At 54.7% G+C, this 18,133-nt stretch overlaps 1 protein-coding gene across 1 annotated transcript; it reads right to left on the bottom strand.

Annotated features, from left to right (window-relative positions):
• Window positions 1–1,392: 1,392 nt before the first annotated feature.
• Window positions 1,393–17,965, bottom strand: MMRN2 (multimerin 2). Its single transcript, XM_061405561.1, has 7 exons — window positions 17,129–17,965; window positions 8,854–8,982; window positions 8,661–8,767; window positions 8,481–8,561; window positions 7,596–7,760; window positions 5,678–7,444; window positions 1,393–2,689 (listed from the first exon to the last, which is right to left on the bottom strand). The coding sequence occupies exons 1-7, from the start codon at window positions 17,290–17,292 to the stop codon at window positions 2,304–2,306; spliced, it is 2,799 nt and encodes a 932-aa protein (XP_061261545.1). The 5' UTR covers window positions 17,293–17,965; the 3' UTR covers window positions 1,393–2,303.
• Between the last annotated feature and the right edge of the window lie 168 nt (window positions 17,966–18,133).

Genomic DNA, 18,133 nt, shown 5'->3' on the forward strand with positions numbered 1-18,133 from the left:
GGGTAACGGGATCTCCTTTGGGGCACTCAAACAGACTCCACCCAGAGACATTAATGGAAGAAATAAGAAAGCCATCAGGGACTTCCCTGGCAGTCTAGTGATTAAGACTTCGCCTTCCGAAGCAAGGAGTATAGGTTCAGCCCCTTGAGGAGCTAAGATCCCACATGCCTCATGGCCAAAAAAACAAAAAAGAAAAGAAAAACCCCAAAACAGAAACAGTATTGTAACAAATTCAATAAAGACCTTAAAGACGGTCCACAGTAAAAAAAAAAAAAAAATCATAACAAGAAAATAGATCCATTGAACTTCAGAATTCTTGATAGTCTGAGGGCCTAGTTACCGAAGTATTTAAACAGAAAATTTATGCTTGATATTAAGATTTTGTGAAATCTGCATGGAAATCACTCTATTTGAAAGAACCATTGTCTCCAGTTCTTACCCCAGAAACCAGGAGTGATTTATCCATGATTCTGGAAGAGTTTACCCGTTAGCACTTTTCATTTTTAACCTCCCTGTTAAACAGCACCAGCCATAGGCAGGTTGAAGGACATGTGCCCCTTATGGAGGATATCAGTTCACTCTGCTTATTATATGCAGTAAATTCCAAATGAAAGTCTTAAATGATAAGGCTGTATTACCCTAAATGTCTCACTTCATCATCAGCACAGCCTGACCCGTAATAGCAGGACTGAGCAAAGAGAAGACACTGCAATGGTCTTCCAGCAGCAAGGGTGACCCGGGACTGGCTTCCCAGGCTGTGGTCAGGAGTGGCCCGAGCATGTCATGTCTGGTGTTGGGATTACTCTTACAGCTGAGCTGCAGGAGGCAGGAGGCCCTGGCCAGAAGGAAGGGCAGAGGAGTCGAGAGTCGAATCTGTGGTCAAGATAATAAAACACCAGCATGTTTGGAGTTGGTAGACTGACCGCCTCACACACAGGTGGAAAAGTTCAAGAGTGGTTGTGATTTACCCCAACGTCAAACTGTCCATGGCAATGTAGCCTGGCATATTGTTCCTTTTAACACTGGTATTTTAGCACATTGAGCACACCAAGCTTAGTGGCAAATAAATTCTGAGGGGCAAGTTATTTGAATTCAGGGGCCCTGGGAAACAATGAGCGGGGCCAGGAACCTTGTTAACTCTCCCAGGCAACTCTGTCCTTTCTCATCACCCAGACCAGTCTGGTTTTCTTATGGACAAAGGTATATCCAACAAATGACAAACACCTACTACCAAAGTCAAACTGTGTTCTGACACGCAGATGACTGCTTCCTCAAGCCTGTTCTCTTCAGGGTCTGTAACTTTCTGAAAACCATGCATTGCTACTGTAGGAATGATTACAGCTCTCAGTGGCACGGTGTAATTCAGTATTCTGCGGATACTGCAGCGGCCTCAGGTGGTGTTCACAACTGAAATTGTGAAGTCACATCCCAAGTAGTTTGACTTTGCCCCATATCTCTACCTACTTCACCAAATTTTTTGTTCTCCATACTGGTTTGCTTTGCAAACCAGCCAGATCTGAAGGGCATCACTGTATTCCAAAGTTGACAATTCATTGAGGGAGATTTTACCAGCTTCCTTCTCTTCTCTCAGCTACCTTCCTGTTGAGAAATGATAAGAACCGGGGTGGTCATGAGCTGTTGGAGAAACATTAGCAGAGGCTCTACACTTAGCTCACGTTTGTCCTGGCTTGGCCTTCACCCCGTGGGAGGCAGGGAGAAACGGGAGTAAAGTTACCAGGTAAATTCAAGGAAGGACTGGAACTAAGGAAAGACTAATTTGTGTTTCCCTTGGTTGACTCAGCCAGGTCTTCTGTCACCAAACAGCTGGTTTCCCCCTGCTGCCCCACAGTAGGTAGACAGTAGCTTCCTGTATTGTCCCAAGTGTCACTTCCACTTTAACATATTCTTTTTGGGAAAGAATGATTTTCTAGCATAAGATGAAGAGCAAGCAGGAGAAAGGTTTAAAGTGTTGTACGTAAGTTTCCAACCACAGGAGGAGCAAGACACCAAAACGCTGCCGAACCCAGGGTAGGGCCAAGAACTGGAGTCCAAGCCGTGCTGCCTCAGAGGGCAGACCGAGCCGAGATGCACGCGCCCCGGCCCAGGCTGCCCGGAGAGGGACATGCCAGCCTTCCTCAGACCCGGTGCGTCTAGAGAGGCCACAAATACCATGCTGTCTTTGCAGAAGGTTTCCAGGGAAAAGCTAGACCAACTGGATGATCTCCAGACCAACCCTGGCCTGAGCCCCAGGCCAAGGAGAGCTGGACAAGTCCACAGTGTCTGGTCAGAGCTGTGCTTGGTACTCAGGTCTTGAACATCAGGAAGCCCCCAAATGCAGTGCCTGGCGGGCTTCTCTTCATTATCGATCCCTGGGTTAGCTCAAACCACACTCTCTCACCCTTTTGCAGCTCAGCCATAGCAAAGGTTGTTGCTGGGCTCCCACCCCTCTGCTCCTCAGTGGTATAGACAGGGGTCCGATGGTGACCTCCAAACACCAGCTGCCCGGTGCCTGGCCCTGGGCCAAATTCAATGCTCACTGCAAACAGATAGACCCCACGCTCAGGGGCTCGGAAGTAGCCGTGTTCAGGGAAGTAGCTGCTGCCGACGTTGACGTAAGCAGTGTTGAACTTCACTGTCTGCAGAGCAGTGGTCCCTTCTGAAAAGCTGGCGTAGAAGGCCACAGGGGAGCCTGGAAATACAGGAGGAAAGCATCAGTAATTCAGCCCCTTGCTCCCTCAAATGGGAAATTACACCGAGCCCTACCTTCCTCACCTTCTTGACATGAGAAAGAGATCACAATTTCTAGATAATCTGGATATTCCCAGTAGCAATGTATCTTGGGAGTTAACCAGCTAATTCTCAGCATTTCACTAGTTGACAGGAAAACACGAGCCTGTTGTCTGTACTGGTGTGTATTTTCACAAAGCTCTTGTTTGATCCTTCTTCCCAACTACATGAGAGAAAAGTGCCCTGAATGAGGAAGCTGAGTAAGTAGCATCTAAGGCAGCAGCTTTGTCAATGACAGACTGGATCTGGAACCGAGGTCTCTGACTGCCGGATTCCTGCAACCTTCAAGGGATCTTGAGATACCCAGGGGAAAGAGAAAATACTCTCTCTCCTCAAATGCTAACCCTGGTGAGATCATTAAGGAATGAAGAGTGGTTCTTACTAGATGTGTAGCACAGAGAAGGAAAGAGCAGGCGGGTCCAGGCAAGAAAAGTCCTTTCAAGCTAATCATGTTAATATTTTCAAAATGTTGCACCCGAACCCAGAGGAGGGTAAACAGGCCCAGAAAGGCAAGGCTTGCTCCAGATGACACGCTAATAAATGGCCAAACTGGGAGGACCTAGCTGTGGGTCTCCTGACTTCTGGGTCTCTCCCACTTGAAGACCCAAGTTAGTAAGTCTAAGGAGGGTAAGATACACACAAGAGGCCTGGAGCCAGAGGAAGCCTCGGTGGATGGGGGCTTTAAATGTGCATTAATTTTTTTAAACACCATCCTTATAGAGAAGGGGGACAAAAAGAAGCAAATGTAGAAAAATATGGGAAACCTATTGAAAATGTGTTCATTTTCCCAGTACCCCTCGACTCCCCCATCCTGGCCTCCGCACTGATAAGGTCATGTTCCTCACATGCTCCATGGCTGTTCCCTTAAGCTAAGGGCTCTCTGCCCTCTCCACCCCTCTGTGGAGACCAAGCTCCCCATTTCTTGGGATGAAACCGAGGCCCAACAGGAGGAATTTGCATAGAAGACTTGAGTCCCAGAACAACAGCCCCTGCACTTAGCCTCTAGGTCTAACAGCGACAAAATGACAAAATTCTGCTTTTCTCCAGTTCTGGAAGGTTTTCTGAGATTAGTTGGGAAGAGTTTTCCTGTGTGCTGCCGGCGGCTCTGCAGTTCTCCCAGCACCCAGGAGGTGGCGCACTCGCCCCGCTGAAGGAAGGCCAGCCTAGCGTGGCCTCTGCCGGAGGCCGAGCCAGCCAGTGGCTGGATGTGCTCCTTAAAAGAGGAAGGGCTGTGCTTCACTGCCGGCCAGCAAGTGAACTCAGTGCGCTTCCCTGCAGAGCGGAGGGTCAAGCTCTGTGGCCTCCCCATATGAAATTTTTAATTTTAAGGAAAAAAAATTTAACAAAATATTTCAGTGGTAAACTCAAGATACCTAAACTATCAGGCAACTTGAGGCCTTGCACTGCTCACAGGAGGGTGGGTGGCCTCAGCCACAGCCATGAGAATCCCGGAGAAATGGGAAAGCCGACGTGTTTCTACTAAATGTTAAGCCGTGTGCTGGGTTTTGGGCAATGTATCTGCTGGTCCTGCCGACAACCCTTTGTTGTAGGTAGTGCTTCTCCCTCTTCCAGAGGAAGAAGCTGAGACGCACTAAGCGGTGCTACAACCTGTACATATCCACTGCTCCCAGGGGCCAAAGTGGAGGGTGCGCGGGAGGGGGGCAGGCTTGTGGAACGACCCTCCACGAAGCCTCAGACTATCCACACGCCCGGCCTCACCAGGCATACGCGGCCCAGATGGCAGCTTTGTCCTTACCCTCGTGTTCAGGTGGGGAGGTAGCTGTGGCCCTAAGGCCATCTTCTCTGGCAAGGGAGTCACTTGAGTAGGGGTCCACTTCCCAGGGCCGCACTCAGCGGGGCTAGGAAGGCTGGCTGCTCATCTCTTCAGCCTCAGAGCCAAGTTTCCCAGGGCCCTGTACGGACCCGCTGAGGGCCTTTCACAGGGGAAGGCCCAGCTCCCTAGAGACAGCTGGACTGGGTTTCTCTGAGCCACTTACAAGCTGTGTGAACAGGACACTTTCCTGACTAAGCTTCAGTTTCAGGTAAGATAGCAGTGATGATGCATCGTTGAGCTGTTGTGATGATTCAACATGGCAAAGCCCAAGAAAGGCAACACAGGGGACCTGTCTCAGAGCTGTAACATGGGTCCACTATGTTAGCAGAACGAGCTCCTTTTGGGTCCCAAGGGTTTCTCCTGTACTTGTGGGGTGCTGCCCCTGGCAGATGACACCATACCTTATCCACTCACTCACTTGTGCATAGGAGAAAGCTTAAAGACATGTGGTGGGTGCAGTGGGATGGGGCGAAAGGCTGAGATTGAGGGATTTGAGGGTGTGGTTATGGAGGAGAGGGCTTCCCTGGTGGCTCAGACAGTAAAGAATCCGCCTGCAGTGCAGGAGACCTGGGTTCTATCCCTGGGTTGGGAAGATCAACCTGGAGACGGGAACAGCTACCGACTCCAGTATTCTGGCTTGGAGAATTCCATGAACAGAGGAGCCTGGTAGGCTACAGTCCGCAGGGTCACAGTCTGACACGACTGAGCGACTTTCACTTTCACTCATGGAGGAGAGAAGCACCCCCTCTCCCTGCCCCACTGTTAGAATGGCAAGCAGCCGCTGCTGTTTAATGAGCCTCAAATGTCTATGTGGTGGGCTCGGCCTGCTCACTGACAGCTCAGTCCTGTGACTTCTACCTCCTGATACCCCAGGTAGCTTATACTCCTAATACTCCCTAGTCCTGAATGGAAGGTAAGTCAAAGGCAAAGCCAGCCCTGAGTAGTGGCGACTGATGGTCATCTTGCCCGCCTTCACCCCTGCCCCCTCTGAGGCAGAAGACCTGCTGGCAGATAGCAATCCTAGACCCCACTCTCCTCTCAGGCCTAGGAACTCACCTGCCTCCCAAAGCGCTGGCCCTTTGACTCGCGCATCCTCTAAAGATTCCACTTGCTTCCGATCCCTCCTCTTGGGAGCTTCCAGGCCTTTCTGCTGCTTCTTCCCTTTCCTGTTCAGCATGGCCTGCAGCTTCTGCAGGTCCAGGCTGACGTTGGCTGCCACGAGCCCTTGGAAGTTCCCAAAGAGGCTGTGGAAGAGGCGCTGGTGCCTCTCCAAGCCGCGCTCAGTTGTGGAGAGCTCCCCGCGAAGGCCCTCGAGGGAGCTGTTGAGGGAGGAGACCCAGGAGGCCTCACAGCACCGACCCACACGCTCCATGTCCGAGCTCAGGCGCTGGAGCTCCTGCGCCAGCCCACCGACCTCCTCTGGTGAAGCGGCCCGGCTGGGCTCCAAACGCGCGGTTTGCCGGCGGGCCCCCGAGGCCTGTTCCAAGGCAGTCACCCTGGCGGCCAGCGCGTCCCAGCCTAAAGCCTGCTCCTGCAGCCCGCTGGCCGCGTCCATCAGGGCGACGCGGATCTGTTCGTAGCGCAGGGGCAGCGTGCCGGGCCCCTCCTCGGACATCTCCTCCATCACCTCCTCCCCGAAAAGAGCGGCCAGCACGGCCTCGTGCCGCAGCGCGTCCTCCAGCAGGGCGGAGAAGGAGCTGTGCAGCTGGCGGATGTCGCGGCGGATCTCGGTCTCAGCGGCCTGCAGCGCGCTCACCTCGCCGCCCAGGGCACGCAGCTGGCTCCGGAGCCGAGCCGCCTCAGCGCGCGCCCGCTCACCCTCTGCCTGCTGCGTGTCCACGGCCAGCGACAGGGAGGCCACCGTGTCGCGCAGGGCCTGCAGGGAGGAGCCGTCCTGCTGCCGCCGCTCGTCCAGAGTCACCTGGGTCTCCTCCAGGGCTCGCGTGGTGTCCCTTTGGTCCTCCCGGATGACATCCAGGTCGAAGTAGAGCTTCTGGCAGTTGCAGTCCTTGACGTACTTGATGAGGTCCGCGTGGGCGCCCTGGAGGTGCTGGAGGGTCAGGTTGAGCTCCAGGAGCTGCCGCTCCATGTCCTCCTTGTTCTCCTCCATGATCAGTGACTTCTCCATCAGGATCACCCGCAGCTCTCGCAGCGCCGTGTGGTTCACCTCCAGCTCCTGCACCTGCCGCTGCAGCTTGCTGATCTCATCGAAGGTGTCATCAGATTCCGAGTACAGCTCCTTGATCTCGTCCACGTGCCGGGCCAGGGTGGCCTTCATGTCTGCCAGGGTGCTCCGTAGCGCCTCCTCCCTGTGGGCAGCGGCCACATGCAGGGCCGAGAGGTTCCTCTGCAGCTGGCCCAGCCTGGCGTTCAGACTCTCTGGCTCTGGCCTTGCGGCTGCCCCTGCTGCTGCCAGGACCAGGCTGCTGTTGATCCCCACAGACTCCTGGGCTTTAAGGAGCTTCTTCAACTTGATGTCCACGTCGGTCTGGACCTCCGAGAGGGACTGGTGCAGGGACAGGCGTTGGGCGTGCAGGCGGTCCTCCACCTCCTGCCTCAGCTGGCCCACCCTCTGGGCGTTCTCCTGGACCTTGGTCTCAAATTTGGTACCAAGCTCCTGGAAGTCAGCTCTGGCCACAGAGCTCTCCTGGACCCTCTTGAGGGCCTGTTGGTTGGCCTCCACGTCAAGAGATAAGTTTCTTATGACCTGGGAGAGGCTGTGCAGGCTTTGGTTGAAGCTTCTCCACATCGGGCTGAGATGTCCTTGCAGGAAGGTGTTGATGTGGGGCAGTAGCACTTGCTCCAAGGATCTGCCTGGAAACTCTGCAACAGATGTGTGTGTTCATACATGCCCTGCAGGAGCAGGCACCCTCCCCAGGGGCTGACTGAGTGGGCGGGGGGCTCTGCCTCCCCATCCACTCATCCCCTAGGACATGACCAGGCTCTTCCTCAGGCCCGGGAACCTGCCACTCACCAAGCTCTGTTTGATTTGCCTCAGTTGTTGCCACTGTGAGGTTGCTTGCCCAGGCTTCCCACAGGCCTGGGAGGCTGTCTGCCATCTGATGGATGTCATTCTGGAGATCACCCAGTCGGCGTTCCTGCCGCTCCACTGTGCTGCGGATCTCTGCAGCTGGATGACCTGAATACACATGATAAGTGTCAGACTTCCCTGGCCTGAGCAGAACATGAGGTGCAGAGAGGAAATTAGGGGATTGAAAGCAGGGAGGTGTGTCCTGATATCCTCTGAGCAGGAGCTTAGAAGCCTTTAACTCTAGAAGGACAGATGCATGGCCAGTGAGCCCTCACCCAGACCGCAGCACCGACAGCAAACATGACTGATCCGTCAAGGCACACTCTCCTCCTCGGTCTCAGGGACACGGCGTCTCCACGTCATTCTAGGCAGCCCTTGTCAACAGACAGGTGCTCACCATAGGATGAAACATTCCCATCCATGGCCCAGCCTTGAAAGGCCTCACAAATGGTGTCCCTAGGTGGCTCTGCTGTGCTGACTCAAGACCAGGGACAACATGGCCTCCTGGTCCTGGTTAGGGGGACTGGAGGGAGGCTTCTTCCAGACCACGGGGGCTGATGCAATTCAGAGGGCAAGGAGGGTCCCAGAAAATAGGGTCAAGGGAAAGGGTACATGTGCTTGGCCAGCAGGCAGGTAACTCAGGGCCCTGTGAATCTTGCCGCTTTGGTGTGAGGATGAGGTGACACAGGGCCACAGAGGAACCCCTGCCAACCCCAAGCTTGGCGACAAAGCTTCCCTGAAATGGCACTGCCCTATCAGAGGACAATGGGCTTGGGCACATGAGTTCTTTCTACCTGTCCCTCCTGCACTTCCAGGAAAGCAACATACCAGATTCAAAGTCAACTGGCCCATCCCAAGGCTCCTGGAGGCTATCACCTGGATCTTCAGGCTCAGGGATTGCCATGGGATCTGCAGAGAAACATCAGATATTAACTCCAGAGGTTAGAGGGGCTGCGTGACCTCTTAGGTCAGAGGTCAGAGGGGGAGGGAGACCACAGGGAACCCTACCGTGATGCTGGCAGTCGGGGCCCGCAAAGCCCGGGCAGCACCTCCAGGCCACGGAGGCCAGCACCTTCTGCTTGACCTGGTACACCGGCTTGTGGGCCACACGGTACCTGGGGGAAGAGGGCTAGCTCAGAGTCTCCAGGGTGAGCCGGCACAGAACCTGGACGGATAGCCCACCCTGCTACACCACACTCACATGACTTTGACCTTCTGGCAGTTTGGAGCCCCCTGCGGACATGGCTGCTGTGAGTGGACGAGGAATTTCTCGGTTTTGCAAGCAGCTATGAAGGTGACCAGTCTGGACTTCTGGTAGGGGCACCAGTTACTGGAAAAAAAAAAAAAAAGCCAGAAGAGAGGGCTGCTGAGCACAACCAGGTCTCCTCACTCCCTAGAGGTCAGCAGGGAGCCAGTGCAGAGCGCCCGGCCCCTGCCTCTGTGCCCCACTCAGTCCTAGAGATTCTGAAACCCATTAGCCTGAGAAGGGAGTGCTCTGCATTATTCATCCTGCTTCAGAGCAAAAGCCCTGTGGATCCTGCCTGCAAGGGCACCTGCTCCGTTGCCTTCCAAGAAGCACCCTAATTCCCAGGTCTGCACAGAGAGGTACAGGAGCCTCTCCCCACATCATAGAGTCACCCCCAGAGTCAGGAAGGGCTCTCCCTGTTTCTGCTGGTGCCAGGGAAGCAGTGTGGTGCTGCTCCTGGGTTTCAATCCTTCACACTTTCTGGTTGTGTGAACTTGAGTGAGGCACTTAGGGAGTTTTTGTTTCCCATCATGGGATGGAGATAATACCCTCCTCCAAGTGAGTATCAAGTACCCGCCTCCTCCCAGCTGCGTAGTGGACATTGCTGTCCTGCCGCCTTCTGGCAGCCCTGGTAGCTGGCCCCCATTCCCATTGCCACTGACATTGTTCCTCACTGGAGATCTGGTTGTGGGGATGGAGAAAGGGCTGCTAAGGAGAGGCTTGACTGGGGAGCCTTTGAGTGCCAGCTGAGGACAGGCCTCTGTCCTGAAGGCATGGGGAGCCATGGAGGAGCTTAAACAGGAAGTCACATTAAAGAGCCACCCTGGTTCCTGGGTGCAGAAGGGTGGGAGGGGGCGAGACATAGGTGGCTACATCAGGGGTCTTGGTGCGTAGGGGGATGGGGTGACCATATTGATTTGGAGTGCTGAGACCACGCAGCCTTATTTCCCACCTAACTCTCAGAAGCCTTGTAGCCAGCCTGTACTCTCTCGGCTGCAGACTGAAAAGGCTTGTCAGGAAAATGACCCCCGACTCGAGGGGAAAGATCTAAAGAGACTGACACCAGGGGTTTCCCCCAGTGAGCTAGCCCAGCAGAGCATCCTCTATCAAAACAGATCACAGAGCCCCACCCATCCACCCAGCTTCCAATCAGTTACCTGACCTCTCTAACTCTTCAGTGGGCAGACAGCCAAGAATGACCCCTGAGGAAAACCTCTTCCAAAAGAGGGAGCTCAAAACGAGCAAGTGGAAGAAAATCAACTTGAAGAAAACCAGAACTGTGCAGGGAGAAAAGAACTTCCCCTAAATCTGCATTAATATTCCCAGATTGACAAAAGAACTTATTGCACCCAAGAAACAAGAATAGGAAGCTACTTTAAAAATGGGGGCAGAACACTGAGAGCCCCTACCAAAAAAAAGAACCCTTGAAGTTAAAATTATAATGGTAGAAAGGCAAAAGAAATTTGATAGACAAGTTAGAGGATAAAGTTAAAGATATTTCCCTAAAAGAAGAGCAAACAGAGAGATGGAAAATATGGACAATAGGATAGAAAAGATCAGAAAAATAGAGAACCTATGTTGGGAACCCAACATCCAAACAATAGGAGTTCCAGAAAGAGAGAGCAGAAGGAGGGAATCATTGATGAAAACAAAAAACAACCGAAGGAACATTCCAGAAGAGAAGGACTTGGAATTTTAAATTCAAAGGGCCCACCAGTTACCCACAACACAATGAAAATAAATGCACAGCAAAACACATCTGTGAAATTTTGGAACTCTAGGACTGAGAACCATTCTACACTCTCCAAGCCCCCCTGCACTCTGCCCCCATACACATCAGTAATTAGAACAGCCCTGAACCTCTCGGCAATCAATGTGTGTGTGTTAGCCACTCAGTCGTATCTGACTCTTTGCGACCCCATGGACTGTAGCCTGCCAGGCTCCTCTGTCCATGGGATTTTTCAAGCAAGAATACTGGAGTGGGTTGCCATTTCCTTCTCTGGACTTCCCTGGTGGCTCAGACGGTAAAGCGTCTGTCTACAATGCAGGAGACTCGGGTTCGATCCCAGGGTTGGGAAGATTCCCCTGGAGAAGGAAATGGCAATCCACTCCAGGACTATTGCCTGCCAGGCTCCTCTGTCCATGGGGTTCTCTAAGCAAGAATACTAGAGTGGGTTGCCATTTCTTTCTCTACTCAACAGCAATACCAGACACTAAAAGTAAAGAATCACCCTCAAAATACTGAAGGAAAATTATCTCCAGTTTAGAATCCTATACTCAGCCTAACTATCAGTTTAAGGAGCACAAAATGAAGACAATTTCCACCAGCCAGATTTTAAAGCATTCCCCGCTGCCCCAGGACCCTCATCAGGGAGCTACTAGATCAGTAGTTTGCAATCTTGCCATCAAATCTTCACATCAGAAGCATCCTGTGGCACTTTAAAACAATGACCCTGCAAGCCCCACTTCAGGCCAGTTAAAGGAAATTCTCTGGGCCTGGGAGAATTCTCCCTGCCCAGGGAGGCCTGGGCATCCCCATTTTAATGCTCTGTGGGTCATTCTAAGGCACAGTCCCGGACTGAGGAGCACTCTGCCAGAAGTGCTTCACCAAAACGGGAGAGATCGCCGCGAAACGGAGAACGGCAGCAGGCGAGAGGAGTTCCGGCACAGAAGCGAGAAGGGAGACCCCGGGACGGCAGGCAGGGGCGCGTGGGCAGTGGTCCGGCCGGGAACACGGTTGGAGGCTCCGAGAGAGGCTCCCAAGAGAACACGGGCGGCCAGACACCCGGCAGGGATGAGTGAAGGGCGGACGCGGAAGCCGGCAAGGGTTTGGAACTGAGTGACGACGACACAGAAAGCGAAGCAAAAGGACAGAACTGAAGCAAAAATGAAGATAATTGCTTATTTCAGGAACAATGAAAATTGTGCGGGGGTGGGGGGGAAGGACGCATAGGCTTTCCGGGACATGCAGACTCTGTTGCATCTACTCAATTGTCCCGGTGTAGCGGGAAGGCGGACATTGACTGTATGTAAATAAACAGGCATGGCTGCATTCCAATAAAACTTTATTTACAAAACAGGTGGGCGCCCAGATTTGACCCACCGTTCCAGAGTTTTCTAAGTCTTGCTTGTGGTTGTATACGACTAAAAAAAAAATAATAATAATTTCCAGCTGGAAGACAAAATGCAGGTGAACAGGCAAGAACATCTTGGAAGACGAGTGAGGAGGATCTTCTCTAACGGTCATGACCGACGCTAATGTCAAGGAATAAAAACAGTGGGACGTGAATTCCCCAGTGGTCCAGTGGTTAAGACTCCATGTTTTTAATGCCAAGGCCAGGAGTTTGAACCCTGGTCAGGGAACTAAGGTCTCACAAGCCTTGCAGTGCAACCAATACAATAAAATCAATCCAGAAAACAGTGGGATGTTGGCACAAGATACATCAAAGACCCGGAAGGGGCCTGTACATCCCCAGGGGCCTATTAAATGGTAGAAGGGGCACACAAAAATCAGGATGGGAGCAAGTGTACACACTCAACACAGAAGCTGTGTACTGTGAGAGAGCTGGGCCCAGAGGTCAGGCCCTGGGGGGAAGTAAGGTGGTCGCCTGTCAAAGCCTCCCGTTTAAGGCCCCATGGAAATTTCTGGAACGTGCTCAGATCTAGGGAGAAGTATTTCTGTAAACCAGCTGTTCTCAATGGGACATGGGTTGGGAGGAGAAGTGGGCCGCCCCACTTGAATCTGGCAACGAGGCACAATGGTAAAGAATCTGCCCGCCAATGCAGGAGACACAGCTTCAACCCCTGCGTCAGGAGAAGGGAATGGCAACCCATTGCAGTATTCTCGTCTAGAGATCCTTGGACCGAGGAGCCTGGTGGGCTGAGTGACCGAGCAGCTGAGCAGAACACACACGTGGCTGACACAGCTCTGGGGATGGGGAGGCTCCCGGCCTCAAGTGGGAGGAGGCCACAGCCCCTTTCCTCACAACAGAGAGCTAGCCCCAAATGTTGATAGCGGAGGCTAAGAAACGCCCACTGTACCAAAGCTGTGCTTCTCACGTGCTCTCTGAACTGCGGCAGAGGATCCAGAGGGCCTGCCCCCTGAGAGCACCGGGTCTGGGCCAGCCTGCTGGGAGTGACCGGGACTTTCCACCTCAGGTTCCTAGAACTGGAAGTGGTGCTGCCCACCCTTCCTGCCTAGGAACTTTCTCTCCAGACCTGCCCAAACCTCAGGCTCCAGTGGCCACTGTTCTCCCTGCACATACGTCCCTCCCTTGGCAGCTCCATGCCCTTGGCACCGTACAGGCTGCTGGCCCAGAAGCCCTGGGAACATTCCTGACCTTTGCTTTGGTTTCCTACAGCTCTCGGCAGTCTCTGGCTGGCCTACTGAGCCCCCAGCCCTGCCCGCTGAAGTGCCCCATTGTTCTCCCTGCCTCCTGGCTGGGCGCCCGGGCCCTCTTGGCACCCTCGTCTCCCAGTGGTCTACCAAGAGGCAGGTGCCAGCCTCGAAATGAGTGTGGGGGGTCTCCAGCCTGGTTTGGGCCTGTCCTGGGCCTCTGACCTGGCCTGATCTGACGCCTCCCGCCAGGCAGGAGAGAGTCTGCTGCCCCCTTAGAGCTTTTAATTGGATCTGGGAGTCCTAGACTTTCCTCCCTTCCTTGCTTTGGACTCGGGGTGACCTTGAGCAAGGCCCTTCCTCTGTCCTGGAAATGTGGAGAAGATTCCCACTCCTAGCCCCTCCCTGGGGGCAGGGGTGGGTGGAGTGAGGGGGAGGCTTTGAGGAAGGCAGAGAAAGCGTCAAGCAGGGAAAGGGCTGTTAGCCAAAGCCTCCTGAATTATGAATGTGCTGCTGTTGTACCCCTTTGGGGCACTTAAGTGCTTCTTAACCAGCCAGTAAAACCCACATCCAACTGCCCCTTAAGCCTGTCTGTGAAGGAGGTTGTGTTCTCAACATTCTTGCTTTCTGAGGCCCTGAATGCAGCTGTGAATGTGATGACTCCAGGGGAGAATTTTGTCAGACTTCGTCTCTCAGCCACAGAGGGGCCTGAGCAGGGGAGCCCGAGGCCCACTTGGTGTCCAGCCAGAGCCAGGATTCCTTGAGCATAGCTCATGCCAGTGAGTCTCTTCCCTGTTAGTGCCCAGGGCCCTGGGCCTTGGAGAACAGATACAAGGGCAGACCGTGTAGCCACAGCCCAGAGACCAGAGTCAGGGCTCCACCCTGCTCCCGTGTGACTTCCAGAGATATGCATGACTTCTCTGGGCCACAAGCTCCCAGCTGCAACAGTTGGAAACACTTCTTGGGGTCTCACTGATACTGGTGACTAGCCCAGCTAGGCTGCTGCGAGGAGCATCTCCTAGACTCCCACCCCTCTTAGGGGAGACAAAACAGGACAAAATTGAGGACACCTGGGATTTGCATCCCAGCCAATGTAGGCCTGAAAGTGAAAGTATTAGTTGCTCAGACGTGTCCAACACTTTGTGTCTGACTCTTTTTTCCCTATGGAAGAATACTGGAGTGGAAAGCCATTCCCTTCTCTAGGGGATCTTTCTGACCTAGGGATCAAACCTGGATCTCCCGCATTGCGGGTAGATTCTTTACCATCTGAGCCACCACAGTTATATAGCCCTAGGTGGCAGCCCCACGCCTCTGAGCTTCCCAGCGTCTAAAGTGGAGAGAACAGTGGCCACCTTGCAGTACTGTCATAACCATGAGAGATAGGATGCCTTTCCTGGGTCTTCGCTCAGTCCCCACAGCAGTGGGTTCGATTCCTGGGTTGGGAAGATCCCTGGGAGAAGGGAATGTCACCCCACTCCAGTATTCTTGCCTGGAAAATTCCATGGACAGAGGAGCCTGGTGGGCTACAGCCCATGAAGTCGCAAAGAGTTGGACACGACTGGGCGACCTTCACTCACTCCCCACAGTGGACTTAGTCCTGCCTGGGAAGTGGCCCTGCATCTGAGGAGCCCATATCCTAACCTCTTGCTCTCCCCAGCTTTACAAAAAGCTGGGAGCAAAGAAAGAGCCTCTTCCTCACAATGTCCAAATGCCCATGTCGCTGGCTCACTGGGCCCAGCTCTACAGGGTCCTGGGGATGTAGGAAACACCAACCACGTTCCTCCTTCATCCTCGGATCCAGCACTAGGTCGGTTTGTTCAAGCTTCTCCTTGCACGTGGTCTCATCTGGGTCTGTGTTCAATGCCTGCCCTGGCCCCCAGGCCCCAGATAGAGGTAGGAGGGACAAATGCAGGGCAGACTGGCTCCAGCAGCTTTGAGGGAAGAGCCACAGGCTTGTGCTGGGCGGTGTGGAGCCCCTGCTTGAGTGTGGAGAGCCTGTTCTGCCTCCCCTTCCCCTGTGGCCGGAGAGGGGCTGGGGCTGCGTTTCCGCCTCTCCCTTCGTGGGACCACAGGAAGCAATCAGCCTGAGGAAGCTGTGCTGTACTTCCTTCCTTTCTCACCAGCCCCTCTGGAGGCCTTGACAACCTCAGCTTGACCTGTGGGGCCTGCAGCTTCTGAGCTGTGGGCAGGAGACCAGCAGGCCTGCTGGGAGCCCCCGGAGGGTTTGGAATCGGGGATGCCCTCAGACTCCTGCCTGGGCATTCCCGGGCCAGAGTGCCCTTGTGCACATACCCACATGCACTGGGACCCCCAGGCCAAGGCTGAGTGACTGCCTCAGGCCTTGAGCAGTCCAGAGACCCACCCTCCCAGGAACTAAAGGAATGCCGACCTTCCCACAGCCCCGGTGCGGGTGAGGGGGGCAGGTGTAGACTGGGGGAGAAAGGGGATATCTCCTCCCTCCTTCCCATCCTCTTGGGCCCCTCATACTCCCTTTCATCAGGGGGAGGTAAGCTGCCCAGAAACAGGGGCTGACGGCTTTGGGGAGGGAAGGCAGGATTCTTGGTCCTGAAATCAGAGCCTGGGTTCCCCTGCCAAGAGCCACCTGTACTCCCAGCTCTGAGCAGAAGCGGGAACAGGGCAGGAAGGAGGTCTCTCAAGGCCCAGCTTCTTCCCTGTCCTCCCGCACGGCCACCCTTCCATCACTGAGGGGCAGTGCACGCTCGCTTAATCTGGCCCTCCCGCCTCTCCCTGTCCATTCTGCTTTGGGGAAAGTGTCCAACAAACACTTTCACCTTCAACCATCAGAGCTATATGAGAGCTGTCCTGGGCAGGTATGGGCCAGGCCTACGTGACAGTGAATCTCAGCCAGCCCAGGAGACTCTGGTGACTGTACATTGGCCCTTCTCACCCTCCAAATCCACATGGATGCTCCCAACCAAGTCTGGTTTGTGTGTGGAGGTGGGAAGAGTGGGGGCGGTGCAGGGGGAAAGACACCCCTGGGACCAGAACCAGAGTATGATCTCTGGAGTCAGACTCAGATCTTGGTTCTAGTTCTCCTCGGCTGCGTGACCTTGGCAAGATGCTTAGCCTCTCGGAGCCTCAGGCTCCCTTAGGTGGAGGGGATTAACAGAGATAACACTTGGCAAGATGCCCAGAGATGGGTTTGACAAATGGCACCTGCTGCTCTGACTGAGGGTCCCCCGAGGAGGGACTCGCATTCCCAACACCTTGTCAGCCGGAGGATCCCTGACCCTGGACAAATAAAAGGACTAGAAAACGGTGTCCCAGTCTAGTCTTAAGTCCATTCTGCCCATCTCCAGAGGGGTGCTGAAACAGAGCCCGCTGGATGCCGCAGCCTCCTTTTTGTTCTGGAGATGGAGCAGGGCGCCTTGTCTGCCTACTGCTCAGCTGTGCCCCTCCCCAGGCACTCAGATCCAAGTCCGGTCCCCAGGAGCATCTGTCTTCTAGGGCTTAGGCCAGGCCAGCCTCAGCCGGGTTCAGCTTTCAGAACTGAGTTCCGAGAACAGGAGCCACTCCCAAGCCAGCTGGAAACTTCTGGAACCACAGCCCCTCACCATCTCCCATGCTGGTGTTTGATGGCATAAAGTGCTCCTGCCCTGCCCTGCCCATTCCCTGCCATGGGTCAGGCAGGGAACTCCATGTGGTCCTTAGGTCCTGGGGGACTGGGGTGTCCAGTCCAGACTGGCTGGGGGTGATCTTCTAAAGGCGAGCTTGACTCCTAGAGCCTCATTCAGCTTCACAGCTGGTTCAGCAGATAGATGATATAAACCTATTTCACATACAAGTAGCTGAGGTCCCGAGAGCCCCTGCTTTGGCTGAGCTGGGACTGAGATTCCTCTGCCATATCCTCCCCCAGGTCCAGGCCCTCCTTACCGTCTGACAGGGTCCCCGCTGGAGTCCTCCACCTCTGCCCTCCAGACTCCAGGTGGCTGGGGGTTGTGTGGATCAGAGAAACTGGTACCAGGGGCCTGTGCCCAGGTCCCCAGCATCCCCCAGCCCAGGGGCCCCCCCAGGCCAAACAGCAGTGTCAGGATCATGCTGGCTTGGGGCAGACTCAGCTTCTGTAGTGACTCCCGAAAGTGCCGGTGACGTCGTCTTTAAGTTAAGTCTCAGAAGGAAAAAAAAAGCACAGGGACAACAAAGAGAGGAAGTGGCCTGGGCCGGCCCCCCCAGTGAGTCCCGTCCGCCCGCTCGCCCGCGGCCTGGCCCCACAGGGGCAGCCAGCCACGCAGGCCAGTTCCTGTGGCCAAGGAGGACTCGGTCAGAGACCCTGGGTGTGGGAGACCCAGGGGGAGGTGGTCCCACAGAGCATGTCCCCGTGGGAGTCAGAAGGGCACCAGCATGGTGGTGGAAGGAAGCGCGTCAGGAGGAAGCGGCCAGATGAGCCTCGGGGAACCTGCTGCCCATCCATGTGGGCGGCCGGGACGCGGGGGCACTCGTGCCTACTCAGCGTCTCTCACCGCTGGGCTGTGGGAGCCAGCAGGTGGGTGGAGGCCCAGATGGAGAAAGGGTCACACAGTCTGTAGCTGGGCCCGGGCCATGGGTTAGCCTTTTGTGGCCCAGTTCTTCCACCTGGCCTTGCCCGAGCCCCAGGATGGGGGCATTCACGGTGCTGGGGAGAAGTTGGGCAGGCCAGTCCGGGAGGTTGGCCACTCTTGCCCGACAGGCCAGCTTGATCTTGACCCCTGCCCTACCTGGGACGCCAGTAGCAGAGGCGCCTTTCTTTTCTGTGTCTACTCCCCCGCAGCCCCTCTCCGCCCCAGAGGTACACAGACTCAACAGCCCCAGGCCTGGGAGCACCTAGTCAGGGTGGCCCCTGTAGGTGCCCAGGGTGGCAAATGAATGCGGGGCAGTGATGGATAAGGATGTGTCCAACCT

Source organism: Bos javanicus, chromosome 28 (genome assembly GCF_032452875.1).
Source record: "Bos javanicus breed banteng chromosome 28, ARS-OSU_banteng_1.0, whole genome shotgun sequence".
In the NCBI taxonomy this organism is placed as follows: domain Eukaryota; kingdom Metazoa; phylum Chordata; class Mammalia; order Artiodactyla; family Bovidae; genus Bos; species Bos javanicus.

What these genes read in the sequence shown, in the direction of transcription:
- MMRN2 (XM_061405561.1), bottom strand. Translation starts at nt 17,292, where the DNA reads ATGATCCTGACACTGCTGTTTGGCCTGGGGGGGCCCCTGGGCTGGGGG. An exon ending in AGCGGGGACCCTGTCAGACG is followed by an intron (nt 8,983 to 17,128) that starts GTAAGGAGGGCC and finishes TTTTTTTTCCAG; the next exon opens with TAACTGGTGCCCCTACCAGA. An exon ending in GCCAGCGCTTTGGGAGGCAG is followed by an intron (nt 2,690 to 5,677) that starts GTGAGTTCCTAG and finishes CTGTATTTCCAG; the next exon opens with GCTCCCCTGTGGCCTTCTAC.